At 37.9% G+C, this 26,101-nt stretch overlaps 1 protein-coding gene across 7 annotated transcripts in view; it reads left to right on the plus strand.

Moving 5' to 3' along the window:
• The window catches only part of LOC123331130, a 587,693-nt gene that overhangs the window by 314,936 nt on the left and 246,656 nt on the right, over window positions 1-26,101 (plus strand). For 6 of the 7 annotated variants that reach the window (XM_044934514.2, XM_044934513.2, XM_044934515.2 and 3 more), the window contains one exon: window positions 7,452-7,581. In XM_044934514.2, coding sequence (XP_044790449.2) covers window positions 7,452-7,581 — 130 coding nt within the window. Of the gene's footprint in view, window positions 1-7,451; window positions 7,582-11,237; window positions 11,912-26,101 lie in introns of those variants that run through there. The other variant, XM_044934519.2, reaches the window with a different exon arrangement.

Consider the following 26,101-nt stretch of genomic DNA (forward strand, 5'->3'; position numbering starts at 1 on the left):
GACTGAGCAACTGAACTGAACTGAACCATGTACCAGACATTGTTCTGGAATCTAGGTGAACAGTGGAAAAAAATCTGCAAAAATTCCTTTCCCCATGCAGCCCAAGGAACTCAACACTAAGAACCTGGTCGCAATTTTAGAGAAAAATGCACATTTTCCTTGTAGTTGTCACTCAAAGTTTTACAAACATATAAAATGCAATAGCGAAGTAAAATTATAGACATCTGACAAGATAATGCTGCGGGTATTCGTAAAACAGAGACTGAAATGATGCCTAATCATAAAGAGAAGACACATTATTAGTGTTGGTGGCAACTGGCAATCTAAAATTGAATAAATCTATTTTAATAGATGGTGAATACAAAATTAAAGCAGAATTTAGGAAATAATTTCAGTTATAAATATATTTTAGAAGTATTCAACCAAAAACTAGCAATTTTTTAAAAATTCCCTACTCAATGTAAATATGGACATATGATATGAATAATCAAGTGCATTCAAATGAGTGTCATTGGATTCCAAAAATATATTTAGTACAGTGAAAATTAAGGGGCACATTTAAACAGATGCTGTCTGAAAGGAACTGAGGATAAAAGTTCTGCCTCCAATTAGGTAATAATATTGATGCTAGGTAGACAGTTTAATTCATGTAATAACTAATGAGCATATTGCTTTGCAAAATATATTTTTGCCCTCTGTGGCAGCTGAATTAAGCAGTACTGTAAATATTGGTCCCTATTGGAATAAGCAGTTTCTATTCTGGATCTTTCATGAAATGGCTATCCTCTGGAAAAATGTAAAAGATTTATGAAAATTATTTAATGCATAAAGTAGAGAGTCTACATAAGACATTAAAGTTGGAAAGAAAAAATAGGGCAGATAAGTAAGTGAGTTGGTTCTATGTTTTGCTTTACTTTTGCAAGTGTTGCTAAACAAATCATGTAATATTTTATATACCGGCAGGTTGGAAGGTTAAAATGGAAAGAAAAAGTAGAATATGGGATTTCCAGAGGTAGGTTTGAGATACAGTTAGCTGCATGAAAGAGTAAGTTCAACATGAAGCTGGAATAAGAACAAAGACCTAATAAAGTTAAGGATGAATGTCAATGGTATTTTAAATGACACTAAACCAGAAATAAGTGATCAGGGTCAGTCCTCAGTCAAGGCAGAAAAGAAACAGATGGGAGAATGGGCAATAAAATATACAGAGATGAATGGTTGGGTGATAGGGAATAAGCTCTAGGAACAAAATATCACAGTGAGGCTGATCACACCTGTGTGTTAGGATCCAAAAAGTACCTATCACAATCTTCTATCAAGAATGTTTTTGTCTTGAGAGCTTCCCGGTGGTCCAGGGGTTAAGACTGTGAGTTTCCACTGCAGGGGGCATGGGTTTGATCCCTGGCTGGGGAACTAAGATCTCATCTGCTTCATGGTGTGGCCAAAGATAAAAATACACAAAAATAATATTTTTTAAAAATACACAAAAATAATATTTTTGTCCCTAAGAGTATCATGACATTTGAAATCCCGCGATTTAACATTTGTTATTTTGGCTCCTAAAAATTTAGTTCTTAAAAAAAAAAAAAAAATCTTTAATCTGAGTCCCAGGTAGCACAGTGATAAAGAATCCATTTGCCAGTGCAGGAGATACAAGAGACACAGGTTCGATCCCTGGGTTAGCAAGATCCCCTGGAGGAGGAAATGACAACCTACTCCAGTATTCTTGCCTGGGATGGACAGAGAAGCCTGGTGGCTACAGTCTGTGGGGTTGCAAAGTATCAGACATGACTGAGGAACTGAGCACAGCCTAACTGGTTAACTCTTTCCTCATCTGCGCTACCTGATCCATGGTTTAACAATGCATGTCCATTGTGGCCCTAAGAGTAGAACTCTTCAGCAGCAGTGCCCTAAAGGTTGACTTTGGTGAAGTTGTTTTGGTTTCTTTTTCTTTGTTTGATGTGTACCCCTCCCCTTCAGAAAGAGGATCGCATTTCCTCTTTCCGTGTTCACTGAAAAAAAAAATAACTCTGATCACACATCCACAAAAATAAAGGGCCTTGAAATTAGGAGGCTGGTGCTCTGCTGGTGGGTCACCAATGATGCCTGCTGAAAATATGTGATTTTTCATTTTACCATTTCTGGAGAACTAAAAATCTGCCAGTCAAAATATAAGATAATGAATTGGCAATCCCTAGAGTGTGTTCAAAGGCAGGTCCAGGTTTTGTGAGGCCTGCAGCTGATACAGTAGGGGCAGTCATCTTTTAAGTATGCAGGCAATGTTCCTGAAACTAAATTAGGTATAAGGCCCTGGAAGGAACCCGTGCAATTGGAGGGCCCCGAAGCTTCATCTTCATTAGCTTTACAGTAAATCTCCCTCTGTACATAATATAATTGCTCCTCAGTTATTAGCAAGAGTGGCAGGAATGGTGAAGTCAGCAATTGGCTGGCCTTGGAGCAGCAAGCAGATTCAAGGATTGGCCGTGGCCATCAGCTCACCGATGGCTTTCCCAGACTGAGGCTGAGGCCGTTATCACTAAAATATCATCTAAAGAGCAGAGGAGGTCCAGGGAGCAACAAATCTCCTCTCTTTACTTTTTAATTTGACACTCCCTGCTGTCTCTGCGTTGTGTGTCTTTTCTTCTTAAAGGTCCACTCTTGGCGCACAGCACGGGTTCATTCTGCCTTTCAGTAGTTCAAAGACGGAGGTGGCAAACTTTTTGTGTCTGCATGTATTGTGATAGTATTTTAAACAGCCTTTTATATACTGATACATCATTCATCTAACTGTTAATTATTAAGTATCTGTTATGGGTTTAATTGCATCCTCCCCAAAGGTATGTCACATTTTGAATCACCAGGACCTCAGAGGGGGAATTTACTTGGAAATAGGTTCAGTGTGGATATAATTAGTTAAGATGAGGTCATACTAGACTGGGATGATAATCTAACCTGATCGGTGTCCTTCGGAGAAGAGGAGAGACACAGACCCCTAAAGGGAGAATGCCTTATGAGGACAGAGGTAGAAATTGGGGTGCTGGAGCTGTAAGTCCAGGAATTTCAAGGATTGCTCACAAAACGCCAGGAGCTAGAGGGCCGAAGGAGAGGCATGGATGGGGTTTCCCTGACAGATTTCGGAGGGAACCTGAACTTGTGGATAAGCTGCTTTCAGATTGCAAGCCTACTGTAGAACTGTGAAAGAATAAATTACTATTATCATAACTACTTTGGATATCAGCTCAGAAAGACATTGAAAGCCTTGGTAAAGAATTTGAGCTTTACATGCCGAGTGTAGGGAAGCAAGAGCGTTTCTTCACAAAAAGTAAATGATCCAATTTGTATTCTGCAATAATCACTGCAGATAACATGTTGGAAACATTCACCTTACTGGTCCTGCTGCCCAGAACTTAAATGAAAGCGAGTGAATAAAAATGCATAAACAGACAAAGAACACAGGAGCGGAGAGATGATGCCAGAGGAGAAATGTCAGCAACATTTTGGAACCTGGTGAGACCCTTGGTGTTGATGGAGCAGGGTGGAGGTCTTTACTGGAGACCACAGATATGGAGTGAGCCTCTTTGTGATGAAGATTTGGAAAGGCTCAGAAAACTGAGGTATCGTGATCCTCTAAAAACACCTCCTAGTGTTCAAGGAGAAGCAGAAAAGAGAAGAGAAGCTTATCAGTTAATCATTTTTGCCCTTGCTGAGTCTACCGAAGCAAAGCATGAGGCTGAGTCTTAAGAAAGGCTGCGGCTGAAAGAATGGAAAGCAGACACCTCTGGGCTGGGAGTGAAGGGCTGGACTGTGAGAGGGCGTGTGTATAAAGGCTCACCTGCAGAACTGTGAGAGCCCTTCCCCTCTGGGCCTCTGGAATTCCAGCAGCCAAGCTGATGCTCTTCTACCACGTGATTGGAGTGTTCCTTTCTGTGGAATATGCCTGATTTTTAAAAATAGCTATCCCAATAGTATATATGTGTCCTTCAAAGAACCGCTGGGTCCCTGCCAACCTTACCGTGGGGCTGGTACATCCACGGGTGCCTTGTAACTAATTACTCCCTAGTGTCCTTTCTTTTCTCAGAATTTTTCACCCTTTCACCCTTTGCAATATTGTTCATGTAGATATGAGTCCTGTATTAGTTTTTTGTTTGTTTGTTTGTTTGTTTACTGCTGTGTTCCCAAAGCCTAGAAAATGGCCTGATGTGAATATCTGTTAAGTAAAATTGAACAGTCGACTTTTTACCTTCCCATGTTTTATTTCCTTCACAGTCAAGGAAAGAGCTGAATCCAAACAAATTACAAAAAAAAAAGGAGCTCATAATAAGCAGAGGCAATAAAGAGAGGAAAAGTACTAAATTAGAAAAGATACCATGTGCATATTGCAAAAACAGTTACTGTTTAAAAAAAATTCCAATAAGAAAAATCTCTTGAAAATGAAAAATGTTAAAGGTAAAATAAAAAATAATGAAAAGTATTCAATGGCAGTGTTGAAAATATAGCTTAGACATTAGAAGTAATCAAGTAATGAGAAATAATGAAACAACTCTGCAAACCCAGGGTCTGATTAATAGAAATTATACACACACAACCACTGCCCCACCACACACAGAAATTATGAGGGAGGATTAATAGAAGATAAGAAAAATCCAGAAATGTATAATATATGCAGACTGAAAGGTACACTGGAATTGCTCAGAAAAATAAGTGAACATGCTTTCAAGGAGACAACAATGGTTCATTTTGTTGCTAGGGAAAAGTAGATAAGGTCCTAAGGGGTATAAGTGAAGTCGCTCAGTCGTGTCCGACTCTTTGTGACCCCATGGACTGTAGCCTATCAGGCTCCTCCATCCATGGGATTTTCCAGGCAAGAGTGCTGGAGTGGATTGCCATTTCCTTCTCCAGGGGATCTTCCTGACCCAGGAATTGAACCTGGGTCTCCCGCATTGTGGGCAGACGCTTTACTGTCTGAGCCACTCAACATTAAAGAAATATTTTTTTTGTTGTTCATTTATCTGCCTTTTGATTTGTTGATGTACTCTTTTAGTCATAGAAGAACATTGACATGTATTCTAATATCAAATCAGTGCACCAACAGAGAGGCAGAAGTTGAATTTGCCCAAGAAAGACAGAGTATCCACAATGAAATAACAGCAACATTCACAAAACATCTGCTCCTTGTGTTCTTTATTCATCCATATCATTACAATTATGTAGGGAGTCTAATTACTCTATAATTTAGAAATAAAATAGCATTTTAAGGCTCTAAATTCATTTATTTACATTTTTTTGTTTCCCGTGTTTACTTACATGAGATAAATTTCAAGTCATTTGTCAATTTTAAAATGCAAATATGAGTAAAAATGAATGCTCAGAAATTCCTACCCCTTGAATATTATATTTGTACAATTCATGCATACAACATAAATCATAGTCAATAGATATATAATGACATACTCAGTAGAGACTTTGAGACTTTTATAAATTTAATAAAATCGGTACTAAACATGATAAACTAAATTATTAAGGGATCTATCTAGCAGAATGTTAAGAAAAATCTGTTGAACCTGACCATGGGGATTCTGATCAGTTTTTTTATTCCTCAGACTTGATTTTTTTTAATAATTGAATTGAATGGGGCTAAAAGTGGAAAGTTTCTGCTCTTGACCTAAAATCAATGAGTATGCTTCTTCAGTCCTGGGATTTGATTAACACTCTTGAAAAGAGATCCCACTTGGGTATTTAATTACAAAATAACTCATTTTTAAAAATACATAACTAATTTTAATGTATTAGTGCTCAGTGTAAGCAAACTACAATGCTTAATTAGAAGCATAGCCCCTATCCCACCCAGTGTATGGTTTTGCTTTATCTCTCTCAGCCAATATAATGGCACTTAATTTAAGAGAATTATAGGTTGTATAACAGGATTGATGTGAAAATTAGGTGATCACAGTTATCTTATTTAACTTTTTGGTTTAATTCATAATGCTGGGTCTTACTGTCAGAGAAAATTGTTTGCTTCTGAGCTCATCGATGGGAATTCTGTTAAATTAAATGCCTTTGCAGAGGAAAAGCTATAAAGAAACACCAGATCTCTGGATAGGATAATGAAAGCAACTCTGGAAACAGTATATATACATAAAAGCCACTGTGAAATACTCCAACACTGGGTCAGTTAAGCTGGAGAAAATAATTCAACTGGGATAATTATTTTACAGAATGTTTGAATGTTTATTAGGTATAATCACTGATTTGTCAAACATCCTGTAAGGTAGTGTTGTTAGTCCACTTTGTGAATCAATGAGAATGTGTGTTCTAGAAGACTTTGGTAACCAGGTTAATATACTGAATATAAACATTGCATGGTTCAATATTTCCCAGTTGCTTCATGCATGCTTTTCATTGGTCTTGCCCACATTTTGCCCAGATGTTCTCCAGTCGATTCTCTTCAGTGAAACCTTCACCAAAGCCTTAGCTTCACTCCAATTAAAGCTCAATGCTGAGGCTGTCTTTTCCAGGAATAACGGTTTCTTAAAAGCTGGATTTAACTTCACCACTGCCAAACAATTAAAAAAAAAAAAATTGACCAGTCATGTGAAATGACACAATTGAAGTCCTGTAAGCTAGGCAGCTCATGACTGAAATCCCTCAGAGGAGGAAAGAAGCGGAGGCTTCCTGTCATTCAGGGTTTCTTAAGGATACTTCTGGATCATCCATCAGGCAGAATATTAGCAGTTACCTTGCTGAGTTGAGATGACAGAATACAGAACCTAGAGATCCTGAAGGCACTAGCAGTTTCAGAACAGAGTTTTGGAGAGGAATAAACTACTCAGGGGAAAAAAAAAAGACTTCAGAGTTTATCTAGGGAGCTCCTTGATTCTTTGCTAACTGTTGAGAACCATATGCATAAAGTAAAAATCCAAGTGGCTGGGCAAAGAGTAAGCAGGCAGCTCTGAGGTGAAGAACACTTGAGTTCTCAGAGAGATGGGGATGGTTCACATCTCCACTGTTCAGAGTGGAGAGTCTGCAAAAATCCCGTAGAAAACGCAGTAGACACTGCAGAGGAGATGGCCTTCAGTAGTGAGGGCACCTTTCATCTAATTTAGAGCCAATAGAGGAATGCAGGAAACAAGTTAAAGAACATTTCAAAAAGTTCAAACCAAATCTCAAGTAACACCAACAAAATCCACATACTCAACAATGTAAAATAAACAATTCTCAGGATGTAATTAAAATTCATAGGTGCAAAACTTTGGAAAATGTGACATATAAACAGAGTAAAAATAATTCAGTAGAACAGACTCAAAAATGATAGAGATAATGGATTTATAGTGGACATTCTGTAGTTCCTAAACTGTGTAAAACTTTGTTTAAAAACTTGTGAAGAGAGAAATGGACTATAATAATAATCCAAGTAAGTCCCTCTCTCCAACTTCCTGAAACTGTTTCCTCAGCTGCAAAGCGTGGGCTTGGAAGTGCTGACCGGGGGAGGACGAGAGGTATGTCACGTACAGCACCTGGCCAGACAGGACTCTGTGATGCTGATCTGATGGGCAGACAGGAGCAGGAGTTCCAGAGCAAGAGGTGAGCTCTAGTGTCTTTCGCTCATTGATGCCCACTCCCACCCTGGAATCCCCAGCTCCCTTCCTGTTTATCTCAATGGCGGAAGCTTGAGACACTCCCTTCCCCTGCTGCTTGTGTCCACACTAGTGCTCCCGTATCCCGCTCACTCCCTCACCCTCCTCTTGGTGTGCAATGGCTGGAACAGGGCTGCACGTGGTAGACAACCAATATTTCCTAATCCAGAAAAGCTATGACAAACCTAGACAGTGTATTCAAAAGCAAAGAAACCTACTAGCTAGAATTTATCGGAATTTAGATATTACTGAAATAATATTAAATGAATATGAAGACATACCTGTTGAGAATTTTATTACCTATAGAGAATTTTCACAGTGAAGACCACAATCTCCATGACTTATGGGGAAATATATATGTTTAATTAAAATCATAAGGATAGGAAGAAAAGGCAGGCAGACAAACATTTGGGGAAATAATAGCTAAGTATTTTCTACATACGATGAAAACTATAAACCAACAGATTAAGGAAATGCAACTGACCCAATTAGGAAAAACACACCGTAACATCACATTGTTTAATACCAGTAAAAATATATATTAAAAGCAAGCAGGGAAAATAAAAAACACAATGTACACAAACTGACAAACTACCAATAAATTCTAACCTTGAAATGTTCAAGATATTGAAATTATCACAGACTTTGTAGTAGCCACTATAATTATGCTCAGTGAGGTGAAGGAAAATACTTCTGTGAAGAAAGAAGAGATGATATATATTAGCAGAGAAAATGAAAATAGATGCTGCTGCTGCTGCTAAGTTGGTTCAGTTGTGTCCGGCTCTGTGCAACCCCATAGACAGCAGCCCACCAGGTTCCTCTGTCCATGGGATTCTCCAGGCAAGAATACTGGAGTGGGTTGCCATTTCCTTCTCCAGAAAATAGATGAAGAATAATTAAGTAGAAAATTTAGAAAATAGTATTTGAAGTGAAAAATGCTGAATAGGCTTAATAACAGAAAAAAAAAAAAAAGAAAAAGGAAGGAATGAATCAATAAAGAGCATTCAATCAGAAGTTAAAGAAAATAAATTTAAAAGTATGGAAAATCACCACTAGGACCTATCAATCGGAGAAGGCAATGGCAACCCACTCCAGTGTTCTTGCCTGGAGAATCCCAGGGACGGGGGAGCCTGGTGGGCTGCCATCTATGGAGTCTCACAGAGTCGGATATGACTGAAGCGACTTAGCAGCAGCAGCAGTAGGACCTATCAAAAACTAAAGACCTAACATAGGAATAACCTACAAAGAATTAATTAGAAAGGTAGAATATGGCAGAAAAACATTTGAAGGAATAATGGCCAAAAACTTCTAGTAAAGTCTGGTAAAATATTAACATTCACAAAATTAAGCTCATTTAAGTGCAAGCAATGTGTTTGGAGGAGAAGGCAATGGCGCCCCACTCCAGTACTCTTGCCTGGAAAATCCCATGGACAGAGGAGCCTGGTAGGCTGCAATCCATGAGGTCACGAAGAGTCGGACACGACTGAGTGACTTCACTTTGACTTTTCACTTTCATGCATTGGAGAAGGAAATGGCAACCCACTCCAGTGTTCTTGCCTGGAGAATCCTGGGGATGGGGCAGACTGGTGGGCTGCCCTCTATGGGGTCGCACAGAGTCGGACACGACTGAAGCGACTTAGCAGCAGCAGCAATGTGTTTGGATAATTTTACATTTGGACACATCACAAACTACTAAAAATAAAAACTGTAACCATACCTCTTCCTTACTTTCAGAATGATGCAATCTGTATTTATTAGATATTTAATTGACAAAAAGCTATACCTCGGTTACTGGGGATACAAATAGAAGGATATATTTCAAATGAAATGTGAGGAGCCTAAAAAGTCTAAAAGCAACTATAAAGAGTCTGAATATGGTAGTCTTTGTTCCTGCTACAAGGAAGTTTATGCCATTGGACCTGGCATTCTTTCATGTCATAACATATCGAAGAGTCAGATGTAGACACCGTTTCCTCTCATTCTTGGTATCACACCAGAGTAAACCCATCTTAATATTTTGTGTCTTAACAAAATGGCAAATTAAAATCAATACTCAGAGTAAAATAGCTAGCTTTAAATTCTCCTAGTTATGTAAATCTTCAAAGAAAATGCTATTTTCCCCCTAGTTATTACCTTACATCTGTAATGCCTATACTCAGGGATTAATTAAGCATTGGTTGAGAATATCTCAACCTTTATTTCCAAGTTTCTAAAACTGTGAAGTAGGCTTACTAGGTATTTTAACTACAAAAATTAACTTGTAATCTGTCATTTATCTTGATGATTACATTAGGAGTCTGGAATCAAGGCAACATGTTAATTTCAAAATTTAATCTGAGACTAAGAACAACCTTCTGTTCCAAAAATTCATCAGACAAATTTTACATACTGGACACGCTTCTGTTAGATTATCCTTTTAAGTAAAAGGACATTTGATTGGGGTATGTGTGTGTACATATGTGTGTTGTTTGTAAATTATATACTCCAAGTGCAATCCTCAGATTCTTTTTGTTTGGTTGGTTATATTTAATTAAGAGAGTAATTCAGTCAATTATGTTTCTTGAAGGTGTTCAGCAGTAGGCAAGACAACCAAATTCTACCAGATTATGACTTTGTAATTTGCAGAACGCTTTGTCTCAGAACACTAAACAATTTTGCTTCCTTGATGTATTGCCAGTGAACTTTGCTTTAGAGTAAGAAAACAGTATTCTGGTCATTCTGGTCCCCCTTTATAGAATATTCAGTTCTTTACATATTCTTGGCCTGCAAAATATTATAAGCACATGGATAATGTATAAGCATTATGACATACCTAAAGTGTCAACCCATAAATTTATGATAGATATCTTTTATTAGCTTATTTCTTTGTTTTCTTTATTTATAAAGTTTCTTCATTTATAGTTGCTTTTTATGACAGTTATTATGTATTTTGACTTTTCCTCTTTGAATTTAGTGCATTTTACATGGATATAATAGAAAAATGATCACATTTATGTAAAAATACCTCCTTCTTTTAAGGAGAGAAGGTGACTGATTTTGTCAAACTGGCGAATCAAATGACATATATTTTTGACATACAACATCTGATCAGCAACATAATCAACAAACAAACCTAGTATTTGTTAAATCTATGCTTAAACCCATGTTTCTTCTTACTTACTCTATATTTACGTACACTAATATCTACCTATTAAGTAGGCTAATGTATAAAGGTTTAAATTCTAGTGTTTTTCCATTTGGTGTGAGTCATACAAGCAGACATGCCTTTAGCTTTTGAAAGTCTTGTCACATCTTCATCCCAATTATTCACTTGTGTTTGGTGCTATTTGTGCTCTTTTTAAATTATGTTTATCGTTATGGTAATGAGTTTGTAAGAGCTGAATCCTGTATTATAAAAAGAGATTGAGTGGATAAATTCAAGAGTAAATCGTCATCTATAATATCATTAAAAGTATTCATTCATAAAAATGGGTATTTTATATTTGCTGCAACTTCCATATTTTGCTAAGGAAACAAAGCCTGATTATCAAGGTATAACTTTTAAAGGAATTCTATACCATGAATTCATGCCATTCACACCATGAATTTTTCTCCTTGTTACAGCCTGACTTTGGATTGAGGGATCAGTCATCACGATTGAAATGACAAATTGATTGATGACGATCAAGACATAATAGAATCACACTTGCTCTTTTATGGCTCCATGGCCACTTCTTTAGAAATACCAGCCAAATTTTGTTGTGTCACAAAAATCAGCAAATATGATTTGAAGCAAAAGCAATGAGAGAAGAAAGGAATGAACAATGTGCCGTATTTGCTCTGGCACCTTTGGGACGCTAACTACCTTGGCAGGTTCATCCACACTCAGTCACCATGACAGAGAGGAGTGGGGTCTTTTTGTACTAGGTGCTACTCACATCCGTGTTCTGGAAGACGGAGTTCCAAGGATCAGGAAAACCTGTGAAAGCTACCGTTTAGGAGGTGATAGTCACACAGTCAGATGTAACATGCAGTGGGTGATATTAGCTTGTTGAGCCCTGGAACCTTAGGAGAAGTTACAGGGGACATAAATAGACAATAAAAGAATATTCACTGTGAGTTTAATTTTGCTCAAATTCCAGAGGATCTCCCCTTGCCAAATACATTTTAATAAAACTTATTTCCTGTGCATTGGCTCACTCCTAAGTCCCTCCTAGGAGTGAACATTTATTTGGCTGTTTAGTGTATAAGTAAATTTTCAGTTTTTCAAATAAACTATATTGAGCTGTTTTCACCAAGAAGGTAGAAATCGTGCTTATCATGATACTAAGAATTCACAAAGCTTTCTGAAATAGGAGTTTTATGTTGTCTTCTTTAATTACCTTAATAATCTTCCTAGAATTAAAAGTTTTTAGGTGAGACTAGAAGTCTGTTAAAACTTTAAATGGGTAACTCTAAACCCTTTATTTAGCAATTCAGCTACTTATCCTAAAGTTCCTTTCAAAAATAACTATTTAATAATTGGTATTTGCCTATTTATGAGTACAGTATTTATTGAATTGCCAAATATAAAGGCAATTATGAATTGCAAAATTATTGTACACATGAAAGTGTTTTATAAACAAAAATTAATCTTGTCAATATAATTTCTGCTTCGAATTAATGAAGTAATTAAACCAGAATTATATACCAATTAACTTAAAAAACAATCTGTATCTCAATCCTGAATATATAAACAAACACAGTTAAACACATACAAAAAAAAGAAAATAAACCAATTTATAATCCCTCCCCATAAAGATTAGCACTATTAACATGCTGATTTAAATCCTGTAGTCAGAAATATAAGTAGGTGACTATATACATTTATATTTTATTTTTACGTTAATAATGTATTAATAATATGCTGTTTGAAGTCAGATATTTTTCTAATATTTTGAATATTTCATAGATTATTAAGTAAGTGTTATTTTAAATTTCTGTACATACTTTTATGTGGTATGTCAGATTTTAAGTATATATTTTAAATATATTTATGGTTTTAAACTATGATATCACCAATATGTTTTTAGCATATCCAAAATAAATTTTATCATTATTATTAAAACTTGTGTTCATTAAAAATTAGTTTTACAGAACAGAAAGGAGTAGAAAGAAGTAGAATAACAGAAATGAGAGTAGTTTGGTAATTGACAAAATATGTCAGTAACTTTAATATCATCTCTGAAAATAATAAACATGACTTTGTTTTTATCATACATTATATAAAGTCTCTCTATAAACTAGCAGTAAAGACAGGGTAACTTCTAATAGTTACTTAAAACATTCTCAGGTACTTTTTCACTTGGGGAAAGCTTTAGAGATGTTAAATAGCTTCAGACTTAATTATAAAAATTTTGTAATAGTTATACCTTGGAATAAAGGTGAAGATGAAAATTGAGATTTCATATTATTCAGTCTATACGTCCGGACTTCCTGGTGGCTCAGACGGTAAAGTGTCTGTCTGCAATGCGGGAGACCCGGGTTCAATCCCTGGTTTGGGAAGATCCCCTGGAGAAGGAAATGGCAATCCACTCCAGTACTATTGCCTGGAAAATCTCATGGACAGAGGAGCCTGGTAGAGAGGAGTCCATGGGGTCGCAAAGAGTTGGACATGACTGAGCAACTTCACTTTCAGTCTATACATCCATACAGAGATGATGACAGCCATCTTCAGATCTAGGTAGTGAGCACATGTTTAATTGCTTTCTGTGCTTTTTTCTGTAAACTTGATAAAATGCAGTTTTGTATCATTTTAGAAATAAAGAAGATAAAGTAACAGTCAATAATGTGTTCTCAGAAGCTTTTTTTTTTTTTTAATACTTTCTTTATCTCATGTTTGTATTATTTGCCTAGGAAAGATATCAGCAAGTTAAATGAAGGGATGGACAAAAGCACCTCTTGAAATCAGGTGATGGGGAAGTTTGCAGACCCAGCAGGATGTCACATAAGTCTATTGAAACTTGGTTATAACAGGCTCTTCATTAGCAAATGAATTTTCTGGAAGGCTGCTTTAGTAAGCTAGTAGCCTCCTTTTCATTGCTGTTTAATTAATCGAGATTTCACCACTGGAAGTATAAAACTATAGAAAAGTTTTATGATGAAGCCTTACAAAATCATCTTCAAAGAGTTAGAAAGCCAAATTTACCCTAGGCTTTAATTGAAATGTAACCCCTGAGCTAAAAAGTAGTTTTTCCTTTTCAAGTTTATGTGTAATTATGCCCCAAGATATAAAGTGACTTGACAGTTTACTCTTTATATTTTAACTATTGCAACCTCCTATATATAACATTTGATTTAGTACATACCTGAATGGTCTAGTGGTTTTCCCTACTTTCTTCAATTGAAGTCTGAATTTGGCAATAAGGAGTTCATGGTCTGAGCCACAGTCAGCTCCTGGTCTTGTTTTTGTTGACTGTATAGAGCTTCTCCATCTTTGGCTGCAAAGAATATAATCAATCTGATTTCGGTGTTGACCATCTGGTGATGTCCATGTATAGAGTCTTCTCTTGTGTTGTTGGAAGAGGGTGTTTGTTATGACCAGTGCATTTTCTTGGCAAAACTCTATTAGTCTTTGCCCTGCTTCATTCAGTATTCCAAGGCCAAATTTGCCTGTTACTCCAGGTGTTTCTTGACTTCCTACTTTTGCATTCCAGTCCCCTATAATGAAAAGGATATCTTTTTTGGGTGTTAGTTCTAAAACGTCTTGTAGGTCTTCATAGAACCATTCAACTTCAGCTCCTTCAGCATTACTAGTTGGGGCATAGACTTGCATTACTGTGATATTGAATGGTTTGCCTTGGAAACGAACAGAGATCATTCTGTTGTTTTTGAGATTGCATCCAAGTACTGCATTTTGGACTGTTTTGTTGACCACGATGACCACTCCATTTCTTCTGAGGGATGCCTGCCCGCAGTAATAGATATAATGGTCATCTGAGTTAAATTCACCCATTCCAGTCCATTTCAGTTCGCTGATTACTAGAATGTCGACATTCACTCTTGCCATCTCTTGTTTGGCCACTTCCGATTTGCCTTGATTCATGGACCTGACATTCCAGGTTCCTATGCAATATTGCTCTTTACAGCATCCGACCTTGCTTCTCTCACCAGTCACATCCACAGCTGGGTATTCTTTTTGCTTTGGCTCCATCCCTTCATTCTTTCTGCAGTTATTTCTCCACTGATCTCCAGAAGCATATTGGGCACCTACTGACCTGGGGAGTTCCTCATTCAGTATCCTATCATTTTGCCTTTTCATACTGTTCATGGGGTTTTCAAGGCAACAATACTGAAGTGGTTTGCCATTCCCTTCTCCAGTGGACCACATTCTGTCAGACTCTCCACCATGACCTGCCCGTCTTGGGTTGCCCCATGGGCATGGCTTAGTTTCATTGAGTTAGACAAGGCTGTGGAGGTGAGAAATACATTTAAGGGCCTAGATCTGATAGATAGACTGATGAACTATGGAATGAGGTTCGTGACATTGTACAGGAGACAGGGATCAGGACCATCCCCATGGAAAAGAAATGCTAAAAAGCAAAATGGCGTCAGGGGAGGACTTACAAATAGCTGTGAAAACAAGAGAAGTGAAAAGCAAAGGAGAAAAGGAAAGATATAAGCATCTGAATGCAGAGTTCCAAAGAATAGCAAGAAGAGATAAGAAAGCCTTCTTCAGCGATCAATGCAAAGAAATAGAGGAAAACAACAGAATGGGAAAGACTAGGGATCTCTTCAAGAAAATCAGAGATACCAAAGGAACATTTCATGCAAAGATGGGCTCGATAAAGGACAGAAACGGTATGAACCTAACAGAAGCAGAAGATATTAAGAAGAGATGGCAAGAATACACAGAAGAACTGTACAAAAAAATTTTCACGATCCAGATAATCACGATAGTGTGATCACTGACCTAGAGCCAGACATCCTGGAATGTGAAGTCAAGTGGGCCTTAGAAAGCATCATTACAAACAAAGCTAGTGGAGGTCATGGAATTCCAGTTGAGCTATTTCAAATCCTGAAAGATGATGCTGTGAAAGTGTTGCACTCAATATGCCAGCAAATTTAGAAAACTCAGCAGTGGCCACAGGACTGGAAAAGGTCAGTTTTCATTCCAGTCCCAAAGAAAGGCAATGCCAAAGAATGCTCAAACTACCGCACAATTGCACTCATCTCACACGCTAGTAAAGTAATGCTCAAAATTCTCCAAGCCAGGCTTCAGCAATAATTGAACCGTGAACTTCCTGATGTTCAAGCTGGTTTTAGAAAAGGCAGAGGAACCAGAGATCAAATTACCAACATCTGCTGGATCATGGAAAAAGCAAGAGAGTTCCAGAAAAACATCTATTTCTGCTTTATTGACTATGCCAAAGCCTTTGACTGTGTGGATCACAATAAACTGTGGAAAATTCTGAAAGAGATGGGAATACCAGACCACCTGACCTGCCTCTTGAGAAATTTGTATGCAGGTCAGGAAGCAACAGTTAGAACTGGACATGGAACAACAGACTGGTTCCAAATAGGAAAAGGAGTACATCAAGGCTGTATATTGTCACCCTGCTTATTTAACTTATATGCAGAGTACATCATGAGAAACACTGGACTGGAAGAACTACAAGCTAGAATCAAGATTGCTGGGAGAAATATCAATAACCTCAGATATGCAGATGACACCACCCTAATGGCATAAAATGAAGAAGAACTAAAAGGCCTCTTGATGAAAGTGAAAGTGGAGAGTGAAAAAGTTGTCTTAAAGCTCAACATTCAGAAAACGAAGATCATGGCATCCTGTCCCACCACTTCATGGGAAATAGATGGGAAAACAGTGGAAACAGTGTCAGACTTTATTTTTCTGGACTCCAAATTCACTACAGATGGTGACTGCAGCCATGAAATTAAAAGACGCTTACTCCTTGGAAGGAAAGTTATGACCAACCTAGGTAGCATATTCAAAAGCAGAGACATTACTTTGCCAACAAAGGTCCATCTAGTCAAGGCTATTGTTTTTCCTGTGGTCATGTATGGATGTGAGAGTTGGACTGTGAAGAAGGCTGAGTGCCAAAGAATTGATGCTTTTGAAGTGTGGTGTTGGAGAAGACTCTTGAGAGTCCCTTGGACTGCAAGGAGATCCAATCAGTCCATTCTGAAGGAGATCAGCCCTGGGATTTCTTTGGAAGGAATGATGCTAAAGCTGAAACTCCAGTACTTTGGCCACCTCATGCGAAGAGTTGACTCATTGGAAAAGACTCTGATGCTGGGAGGTATTGGGGGCAAGAGGAGAAGGGGGCGACAGAGGATGAGATGGCTGGATGGCATCACTGACTTGATGGACGTGAGTCTGGGTGAACTCCGGGATTGGTCATGGAGAGGGAGGCCTGGCGTGCTGCGATTAATGGGGTCGCAAAGAGTTGGACACTATTGAGCGACTAATCTGATCTGATCTATAACTTTTAGAACAATCTTGCAAATTGTATAGTATTGAAAAGTAAGAAATAATTTGTATCAGGATATGAAAAATAGTAAAGCTCTATCTGGGAAATAAATGTGAGGCCATAAATATAATTCTTTGACTTTATATTTTTTTATTTTATTACATTTTGAAAAAACCTCCCAATGTTTTAGCATAATATGTTGTTTTGTGTATTATGTTTTTGTAGCTATTTCGATAAGGTCACTTTGTCAGTTGATTACGCACAGGTGCCTGTCTTGATGCAAAAATCCAAGTTAGGAAAACAGTAAGATTATAGCTGCATTAGTAACAAAAGACGAGAAAAGCATAGCAAGGCATAACTTCCAAGTCAGCTGTTTCAGGAAAAAGTTGATTGGGAACCATGTGCAAGATAAATTATATACTCTGGGCTATCACTTTTATATCCCCTCCTCATAAACTCTTAAAAATTTTCTATCAAGAAACAATCTGGGGAGGAGCCACGATGGCGGAGGAGTAGGACAGGGAGAACACTTTCTCCCCCACAAATTCATCAAAAGAGTATTTAAACGTCGAGTAAATTCCACAAAACAACTTCTGAATGCCGGCAGAGGACATCAGGCACCCAGAAAAGCAACCCAACTCTTCGAAAGGAGGTAGGGAAAAAAATATAAAAGACAAAAAAAGAGACAAAAGAGGGAGGGACGGAGTTCCGTCCCGGGAAGGGAGTCTTAAAAAGAGAGAAGTTTCCAAACACCAGGAAACCTTCTCACTGCCGAATCTGTGCCGAGCTTTGGAAGCACAGAGGGCAACATAACAGGGAGAAAAAAAAATAAACAATTAAAAATCGCAGATTGTGAGCCCTACGGTAACTCCCCCAGCGGAGAAGCAGCGCAGAGGCCTGCACACGCCATTAGCAAGCGTGGGCTGGGCAGGGAAGCGCGGCGCGGGCTGCGTCGCTTAGAGTAAGAATCTGGCCCGAATGTCCTGAGCATTATCTGAGCGAAATAATTTGGGCTAGCAAACCAGACTGTGGGATATCTACCACGCGAAAAGCCAGCCCTAACCTAAGACACCGCCAGGCCCGCACACGGAACAAAGGACTGAACAGAGATAGCCGGCTGCAGACCTTCCTGCTCCGGTGACAGGCAGCCAGAGCTGTAAGGGGGCAATTGCAGCCCCAGAGAGACACTATCTATAAAACTGTAGGCAGGCTTCTTTGCTAACTAAAACTTCTTGGGGGTCTGGACGGTCAACATCTGCCTGAGAAGGTGCGCCGGTTTTACACCCAGATAACTGAGTGGCGGGGAGGCGATAAGTCGCAGCATTGGCGCTCGCCAAACACCTCATCAACTGAGCTGCTCGGATCTGGGAGGAGCACAAAACGCAGGCCCAACCGAGTCTGCGCCTCTGAGGACTACCCGAGTGCCTGAACCTGAGCGGCTTGGACCTGGGAGCTCAGCCCAGGGCTGGCCTCTGATTGTTCCCGGCGGAACAACCTAGAGCCCGAGCAGTGTGGGCAGGGAGGCTACACGCGCCGTGAGCGGGGGCAGACCCAGTGTGGCTGAGGCACTGCGAGCGCACACCAGTGTTATCTGTTTGCAGCATCCCTCCCTCCCTCCCCACAGCGCGGCTGAACAAGTGAGCCTAAAAAAAAAAAAAGTGTCCTCCACCGTCCCCTTTGTGTCAGGGCGGAAACCAGACACTGAAGAGACCAGCAAACAGAAGAAGCTATAACAGAGGGAAACGCCTTGGAAGCTACAGGCCATAGATTAAAACCCTGTGGTTACTACAGACTACATAGGAAGGGGCCTATAGATCTTGAGAAATATGAGTCAGACCAAGGAACTAGCCAAAAATGAACTGAACCCACAATACTCACAACAAAACCAGAGAAAGACCTAGATATATTTTTAGTATTTTTACGATCAATCTTTCTTTCTTTTTTTTTTAAATTTAAAAAAAAATTTTTTTAAGTCCTCTATTGTCCTTTAATTTTCACTTTTATAACCTATTACTTTCAAAAAAAAAAAAAAAAAAAAAACCCTATTTTTTTTCTTCTTCAGCAAACTTCATATATATATTTTATAACTTTTTGACCGTGTTTTGTTTTTTTTTTATTTTTCTTCTTTTCTTTAACATTGTATTTTTGAAATTCCAAACTCTACTCTAGATTTTTAATTTTAGCCTTTTTGTATATGTTATCAATTTTGTACCTATAGTTTTTTTTTTTATAATTTCTGTGACTTTTTTTTTTCCCTCTGTTTCTTTCTCTTCTTCTTTTGTATAACATCATATATCTGCAATTCCAAACTCTACTCAAGATTTTTAATTTATGCTTTTTGGTATTTGATATCAATTTTGTACCTGTATTTTCTTTATAATTTTTGCGACATTGTTTTTGTTGGTTTGTTTGTTTTCTCTCTTTATTTTTCTTCTTCTTTTTTTTAACATTGTATTTTTGAAATTCCAAACTCTACTCTAGATTTTTAATTTTTGCTTTTTGGTATTAGTTATCAATTTTGTACCTGTAGTTTCTTTATAATTTTCACGACCTTGTTTGTTTTCCTTTGTTCGTTTTTTCTCTCTTTCTTTTCCTTATTCTTTTCATTACCATCGTATTTTTGAAATTCCAAACTCTACTCTAGATTTTTAATTTTTGCTTTTATGTATTTGTTACCAATTTTGTACCTTTAAGAACCCAATCTTCAGGACCCATTTTTCACTAGAGAGAGAGATTACTGGCTTGACTGCTCTCTCTCCCTTTGTACTCTCTGTTTTCTCCACCAGGTCGCCTGTATCTCCTCCCCAACCCCTCTCTACTCTACCCAACTCTGTGAATTTCTGTGTGTTCCAGACGGTGAAGAACACTTAGGGAACTGATTACTGGCTGGATCTGTCTCCCTCCTTTTCATCTCCCCCTTTTATCCTTCTGGCCACCTCTGTCTCCTTCCTCCTTCTTCTCTTCTCTGTATAACTCCGTGAACATCTCTGAGTGGTCCAGTTGTGGAGTGCACATAAGGAAGTGTCTACTGGCTAGCCCACTCTCTCCACTATTGATTCCACCTCATCTCATTTGGGTCACCTCTAACTCCCTCCTCCCTCTTCTCTTCTCCATGTAACGCTGTGAACCTCTCTGAGTGACCCTCACAGTAGAGAAACTTTTCATCTTTAACGTAGATGTTTTATCAATGGTGCTGTATAGAAGGAGAAGTTTTGAAACTACTGTAAAAATAAGACCGATAACTGGAAGTAGGAGGCTTAAGTCCAAACCCTGACTCCAGGGAACTCCTGACTCCAAGGAACATTAATTGACAGGAGCTCATCAAACGCCTCCATACCTACACTGAAACCAAGCACCACACAAGGGCCAACAAGTTCCAGAGCAAGACAAAACCAAACAAATTCTCCAGCAACAAAGGAACACAGCCCTGAGCTTCAAGATACAGGCTGCCCAAAGCCACCCCAAAACCATAGACATCTCATAACTCATTACTGGACATTTTATTACACTCCAGAGAGAAGAAATACAGCTCCATCCACTAGAACATCGACACAAGCTTCCCTAACCAGGAAACCTTGACAAGCCACCTGTACAAACCCACACACAGCGAGGAAACGCCACAATAAAGAGAACTCCACAAACTGCCAGAATACAGAAAGGACACCCCAAACTCAGCAATTTAAACAAGATGAAGAGACAGAGGAATACCCAGCAGATAAAGGAACAGGATAAATGCCCACCAAACCAAACAAAAGAGGAAGAGATAGGGAATCTACCTGATAAAGAATTCCGAATAATGATAGTGAAATTGATCCAAAACCTTGAAATTAAAATGGAATCACAGATAAATAGCTTGGAGGCAAGGATTGAGAAGATGCAAGAAAGGTTTAACAAGGACTGATAAGAAATAAAAAAGAGTCAATATATAATGAATAATGCAATAAGTGAAATTAAAAACACTCTGGAGGCAACAAATAGTAGAATAACAGAGGCAGAAGATAGGATTAGTGAATTAGAACATAGAATGGTAGAAATAAATGAATCAGAGAGGATAAAAGAAAAACGAATTAAAAGAAATGAAGACAATCTCAGAGACCTCCAGGACAATATTAAACGCTACAACATTCGAATCATAGGGGTCCCAGAAGAAGAAGACAAAAAGAAAGACCATGAGAAAATACTAGAGGAGATAATAGTTGAAATCTTCCCTAAAATGGGGAAGGAAATAATCACCCAAGTCCAAGAAACCCAGAGAGTCCCAAACAGGATAAACCCAAGGTGAAACACCCCAAGACACATATTAATCAAGTTAACAAAGATCAAACACAAAGAAAAAATATTAAAAGCAGCAAGGGAAAAACAACAAATAACACACAAGGGAATACCCATAAGGATAACAGCTGATCTTTCAATAGAAACTCTTCAAGCCAGGAGGGAATGGCAAGACATACTTAAAATGATGAAAGAAAATAACCCACAGCCCAGATTATTGTACCCAGCAAGGATCTCATTCAAGTATGAAGGAGAAATCAAAAGCTTTTCAGACAAGCAAAAGCTGAGAGAATTCTGCACCACCAAACCAGCTCTCCAACAAATACTAAAGGATATTCTCTAGACAGGAAACACAAAAATGGTGTATAAATTTGAACCCAAAACAATAAAGTAAATGGCAACGGGATCATACTTATCAGTAATTACCTTAAATGTAAATGGGTTGAATGCCCCAACCAAAAGACAAAGACTGGCTGAATGGATACAAAAACAAGACCCCTACATATGTTGTCTACAAGAGACCCACCTCAAAACAGGGGACACATACAGACTGAAAGTGAAGGGCTGGAAAAAGATTTTCCATGCAAATAGGGACCAAAAGAAAGCAGGAGTAGCAATACTCATATCAGATAAAATAGACTTTAAAACAAAGGCTGTGAAAAGAGACAAAGAAGGTCATACATAATGATCAAAGGATCAATCCAAGAAGAAGATATAACAATTATAAATATATATGCACCCACCACGGGAGCACCGCAGTATGTAAGACAAATGCTAACAAGTATGAAAGGAGAAATTAACAATAACACAATAATAGTGGGAGACTTTAATACCCGACTCACACCTATGGATAGATCAACTAAACAGAAAATTAACAAGGAAACACAAACTTTAAATGATACAATAGACCAGTTAGACCTAATTAATATCTATAGGACATTTCATCCCAAAACAATGAATTTCACCTTTTTCTCAAGCGCACATGGAACCTTCTCCAGGATAGATCACATCCTGGGCCATAAATCTAGTCTTGGTAAATTCAAAAAAATAGAAATCATTCCAAGCATCTTTTCTGACCACAATGCAGTAAGATTAGATCTCAATTACAGGAGAAAAACTATTAAAAATTCCAACATATGGAAGCTGAACAACACGCTACTGAATAACCAACAAATCACAGAAGAAATAAAAAAGGAAATCAAAATTTGCATAGAAACGAAAATGAAAACACAACAACCCAAAACCTGTGGGACACTGTAAAAGCAGTCCTAAGGGGAAAGTTCATAGCAATACAGGCACACCTCAAGAAACAAGAAAAAAGTCAAATAAATAACCTAACTCTACACCTAAAGCAACTAGAAAAGGAAGAAATGAAGAACCCCAGGGTTAGTAGAAGGAAAGAAATCTTAAAACTTAGAGCAGAAATAAATGCAAAAGAAACAAAAGAGATCATAGCAAAAAATCAACAAAACCAAAAGCTGGTTCTTTGAAAGGATAAATAAAATTGACAAACCATTAGCCAGACTCATCAAGAAACAAAGGGAGAAAAATCAAATCAATAAAATTAGAAATGAAAATGGAGAGATCACAACTGACAACACAGAAATACAAAGGATCATAAGAGAGTACTATCAACAATTATATGCCAATAAAATGGACAATGTGGAAGAAATGGACAAATTCTTAGAAAAGTACAACTTTCCAAAACTCGACCAGGAAGAAATAGAAAATCTTAACAGACCCATCACAAGCATGGAAATTGAAACTGTAATAAAAAATCTTCCAGCAAACAAAAGCCCAGGTCCAGAGGGCTTCACAGCTGAATTCTACCAAAAATTTAGAGAAGATCTAATACCTATCCTGCTCAAACTCTTCCAGAAAATTGCAGAGGATGGTAAACTTCCAAACTCATTCTATGAGGCCACCATCACCCTAATACCAAAACCTGACAAAGATCCCACCAAAAAAGAAAACTACAGGCCAATATCACTGATGAACATAGATGCAAAAATCCTTAACAAAATTCTAGCAATCAGAATCCAACAACACAATAAAAGGATCATACACCATGACCAAGTGGGCTTTATCCCAGGGATGCAAGGATTCTTCAATATCCCCAAATCAGTCAATGTAATACACCACATTAACAAATTGAAAAATAAAAACCATATGATTATCTCAATAGATGCAGAGAAAGCCTTTGACAAAATTCAACATCTATTTATGATAAAAACTCTCCAGAAAGCAGGAATAGAAGGAACATACCTCAACATAATAAAAGCTATATATGACAAACCCACAGCAAACATTATCCTCAATGGTGAAAAATTGAAAGCATTTCCTCTAAAGTCAGGAACAAGACAAGGGTGCCCACTTTCACCATTACTATTCAACATAGTTTTGGAAGTTTTGGCCACAGCAATCAGAGCAGAAAAAGAAATAAAGGAATCCAAATTGGAAAAGAAGAAGTAAAGCTCTCACTATTTGCAGATGACATGATCCTCTACATAGAAAACCCTAAAGACTCCACCAGAAAATTACTAGGGCTAATCAATGACTATAGTAAAGTTGCAGGATATAAAATCAACACACAGAAATCCCTTGCATTCCTATACACTAATAATCAGAAAACAGAAAGAGAAATTAAGGAAACAATTCCATTCACCATTGAAACGGAAAGAATAAAATACTTAGGAATATATCTACCTAAAGAAACTAAAGACCTATATATAGAAAACTATAAAACACTGGTGAAAGAAATCAAAGAGGACACTAACAGATAGAGAAATATACCATGTTCATGGATTGGAAGAATCAATATAGTGAAAATGAGTATACTACCCAAAGCAATTTATAGATTCAATGCAATCCCTATCAAGCTACCAACAGTATTCTTCACAGAGCTAGAACAAATAATTTCACAATTTGTATGGAAATACAAAAAACCTTGAATAGCCAAAGCGATCTTGAGAAAGAAGAATGGAACTGGAGGAATCCACCTACCTGACTTCAGGCTCTACTACAAAGCCACAGTTCTCAAGACAGTATGGTACTGGCACAAAGACAGAAATATAGATCAATGGAACAAAATAGAAAGCCCAGAGATAAATCCATGCACATATGGACACCTTATCTTTGACAAAGGAGGCAAGAATATACAATGGAGAAAAGACAATCTCTTTAACAAGTGGTGCTGGGAAAAGTGGTCAACCACTTGTAGAAGAATGAAACTAGAACACTTTCTAACACCATACACAAAAATAAACTCAAAATGGATTAAAGATCTAAATGTAAGACCAAAAACTATAAAACTCCTAGAGGAGAACATAGGCAAAAAACTCTCTGACATACATCACAGCAGGATCCTCTATGACCCACCTCCCAGAATATTGGAAATAAAAGCAAAAATAAACAAATGGGACCTAATTAACCTTAACAGCTTCTGCACATCAAAGGAAACTATTAGCAAGGTGAAAAGACAGCTTTCAGAATGGGAGAAGATAATAGCAAATGAAGCAACTGACAAACAACTAATCTCAAAAATATACAAGCAACTCCTACAGCTCAACTCCAGAAAAATAAATGACCCAATCAAAAGATGGGCCAAAGAACTAAATAGACATTTCTCCAAAGAAGACATACAGATGGCTAACAAACACATGAAAAGATGCTCAACATCACTCATTATCAGAGAAATGCAAATCAAAACCACTATGAGGGACCATTTCACGCCAGACAGAATGGCTGCGATCCAAAAGTCTACAAGTAATAAATGCTGGAGAGGGTGTGGAGAAGAGGGAACCCTCTGACACTGTTGGTGGGAATGCAAACTAGTACAGCCACTATGGAGAACAGTGTGGAGATTCCTTAAAAAACTGGAAATAGAACCGTCTTATGATCCAGCAATCCCACTGCTGGGCATACACACTGAGGAAACCAGAAGGGAAAGATACACGTGTACCCCAATGTTCATCGCAGCACTGTTTATAATAGCCAGGACATGGAAGCAACCTAGATGTCCATCAGCAGATGAATGGATAAGAAAGTGGTGGTACATATACACAATGGAGTATTACTCAGCCATTAAAAAGAATACATTTGAATCAGTTCTAATGAGGTGGATGAAACTGGAGCCTATTATACAGTGTGAAGTAAGCCAGAAAGAAAAACACCAATACAGTATACTAATGCATATATATGGAATTTAGAAAGATGGTAACAGTAACCCTGTGTACGAGACAGCAAAAGAGACACTGATGTATAGAACAGTCTTATGGACTCTGTGGGAGAGGGAGAGGGCGGGAAGATTTGGGAGAATGGCATTGAAACATGTAAAATATCATTTATGAAACGAGTTGCCAGTCCAGGTTCGTTGCACGATACTGGATGCTTGGGGCTGGTGCACTGGGACGACCCAGAGGGATGGTATGGGGAGGAAGGGGGGAGGAGGGTTCAGGTTGGGGAACACATGTATACCTGTGGTGGATTCATTTTGATGTTTGGCAAAACTAGTACAATTATGTAAAGTTTAAAAATAAAATAAAATTAAAAAAAATAAAAATAGCAAAAAAAAAAAAAGAAACAATCTGTGCAGGACTTTCCAGGTGGTCTAGACTCTAAGCATCTCTGCTCCCAGTGTAGGGGGCCTATGTTCAATCCTTGGTCAGGGAACTGGATCCCACATGTCACAACTGAGACCTGGTACTGCTAAATAAGTAGGTAAATAAATCATAAATATTAAAAAAA

This window comes from Bubalus bubalis, chromosome 22 (genome assembly GCF_019923935.1).
Source record: "Bubalus bubalis isolate 160015118507 breed Murrah chromosome 22, NDDB_SH_1, whole genome shotgun sequence".
Classification (NCBI taxonomy): domain Eukaryota; kingdom Metazoa; phylum Chordata; class Mammalia; order Artiodactyla; family Bovidae; genus Bubalus; species Bubalus bubalis.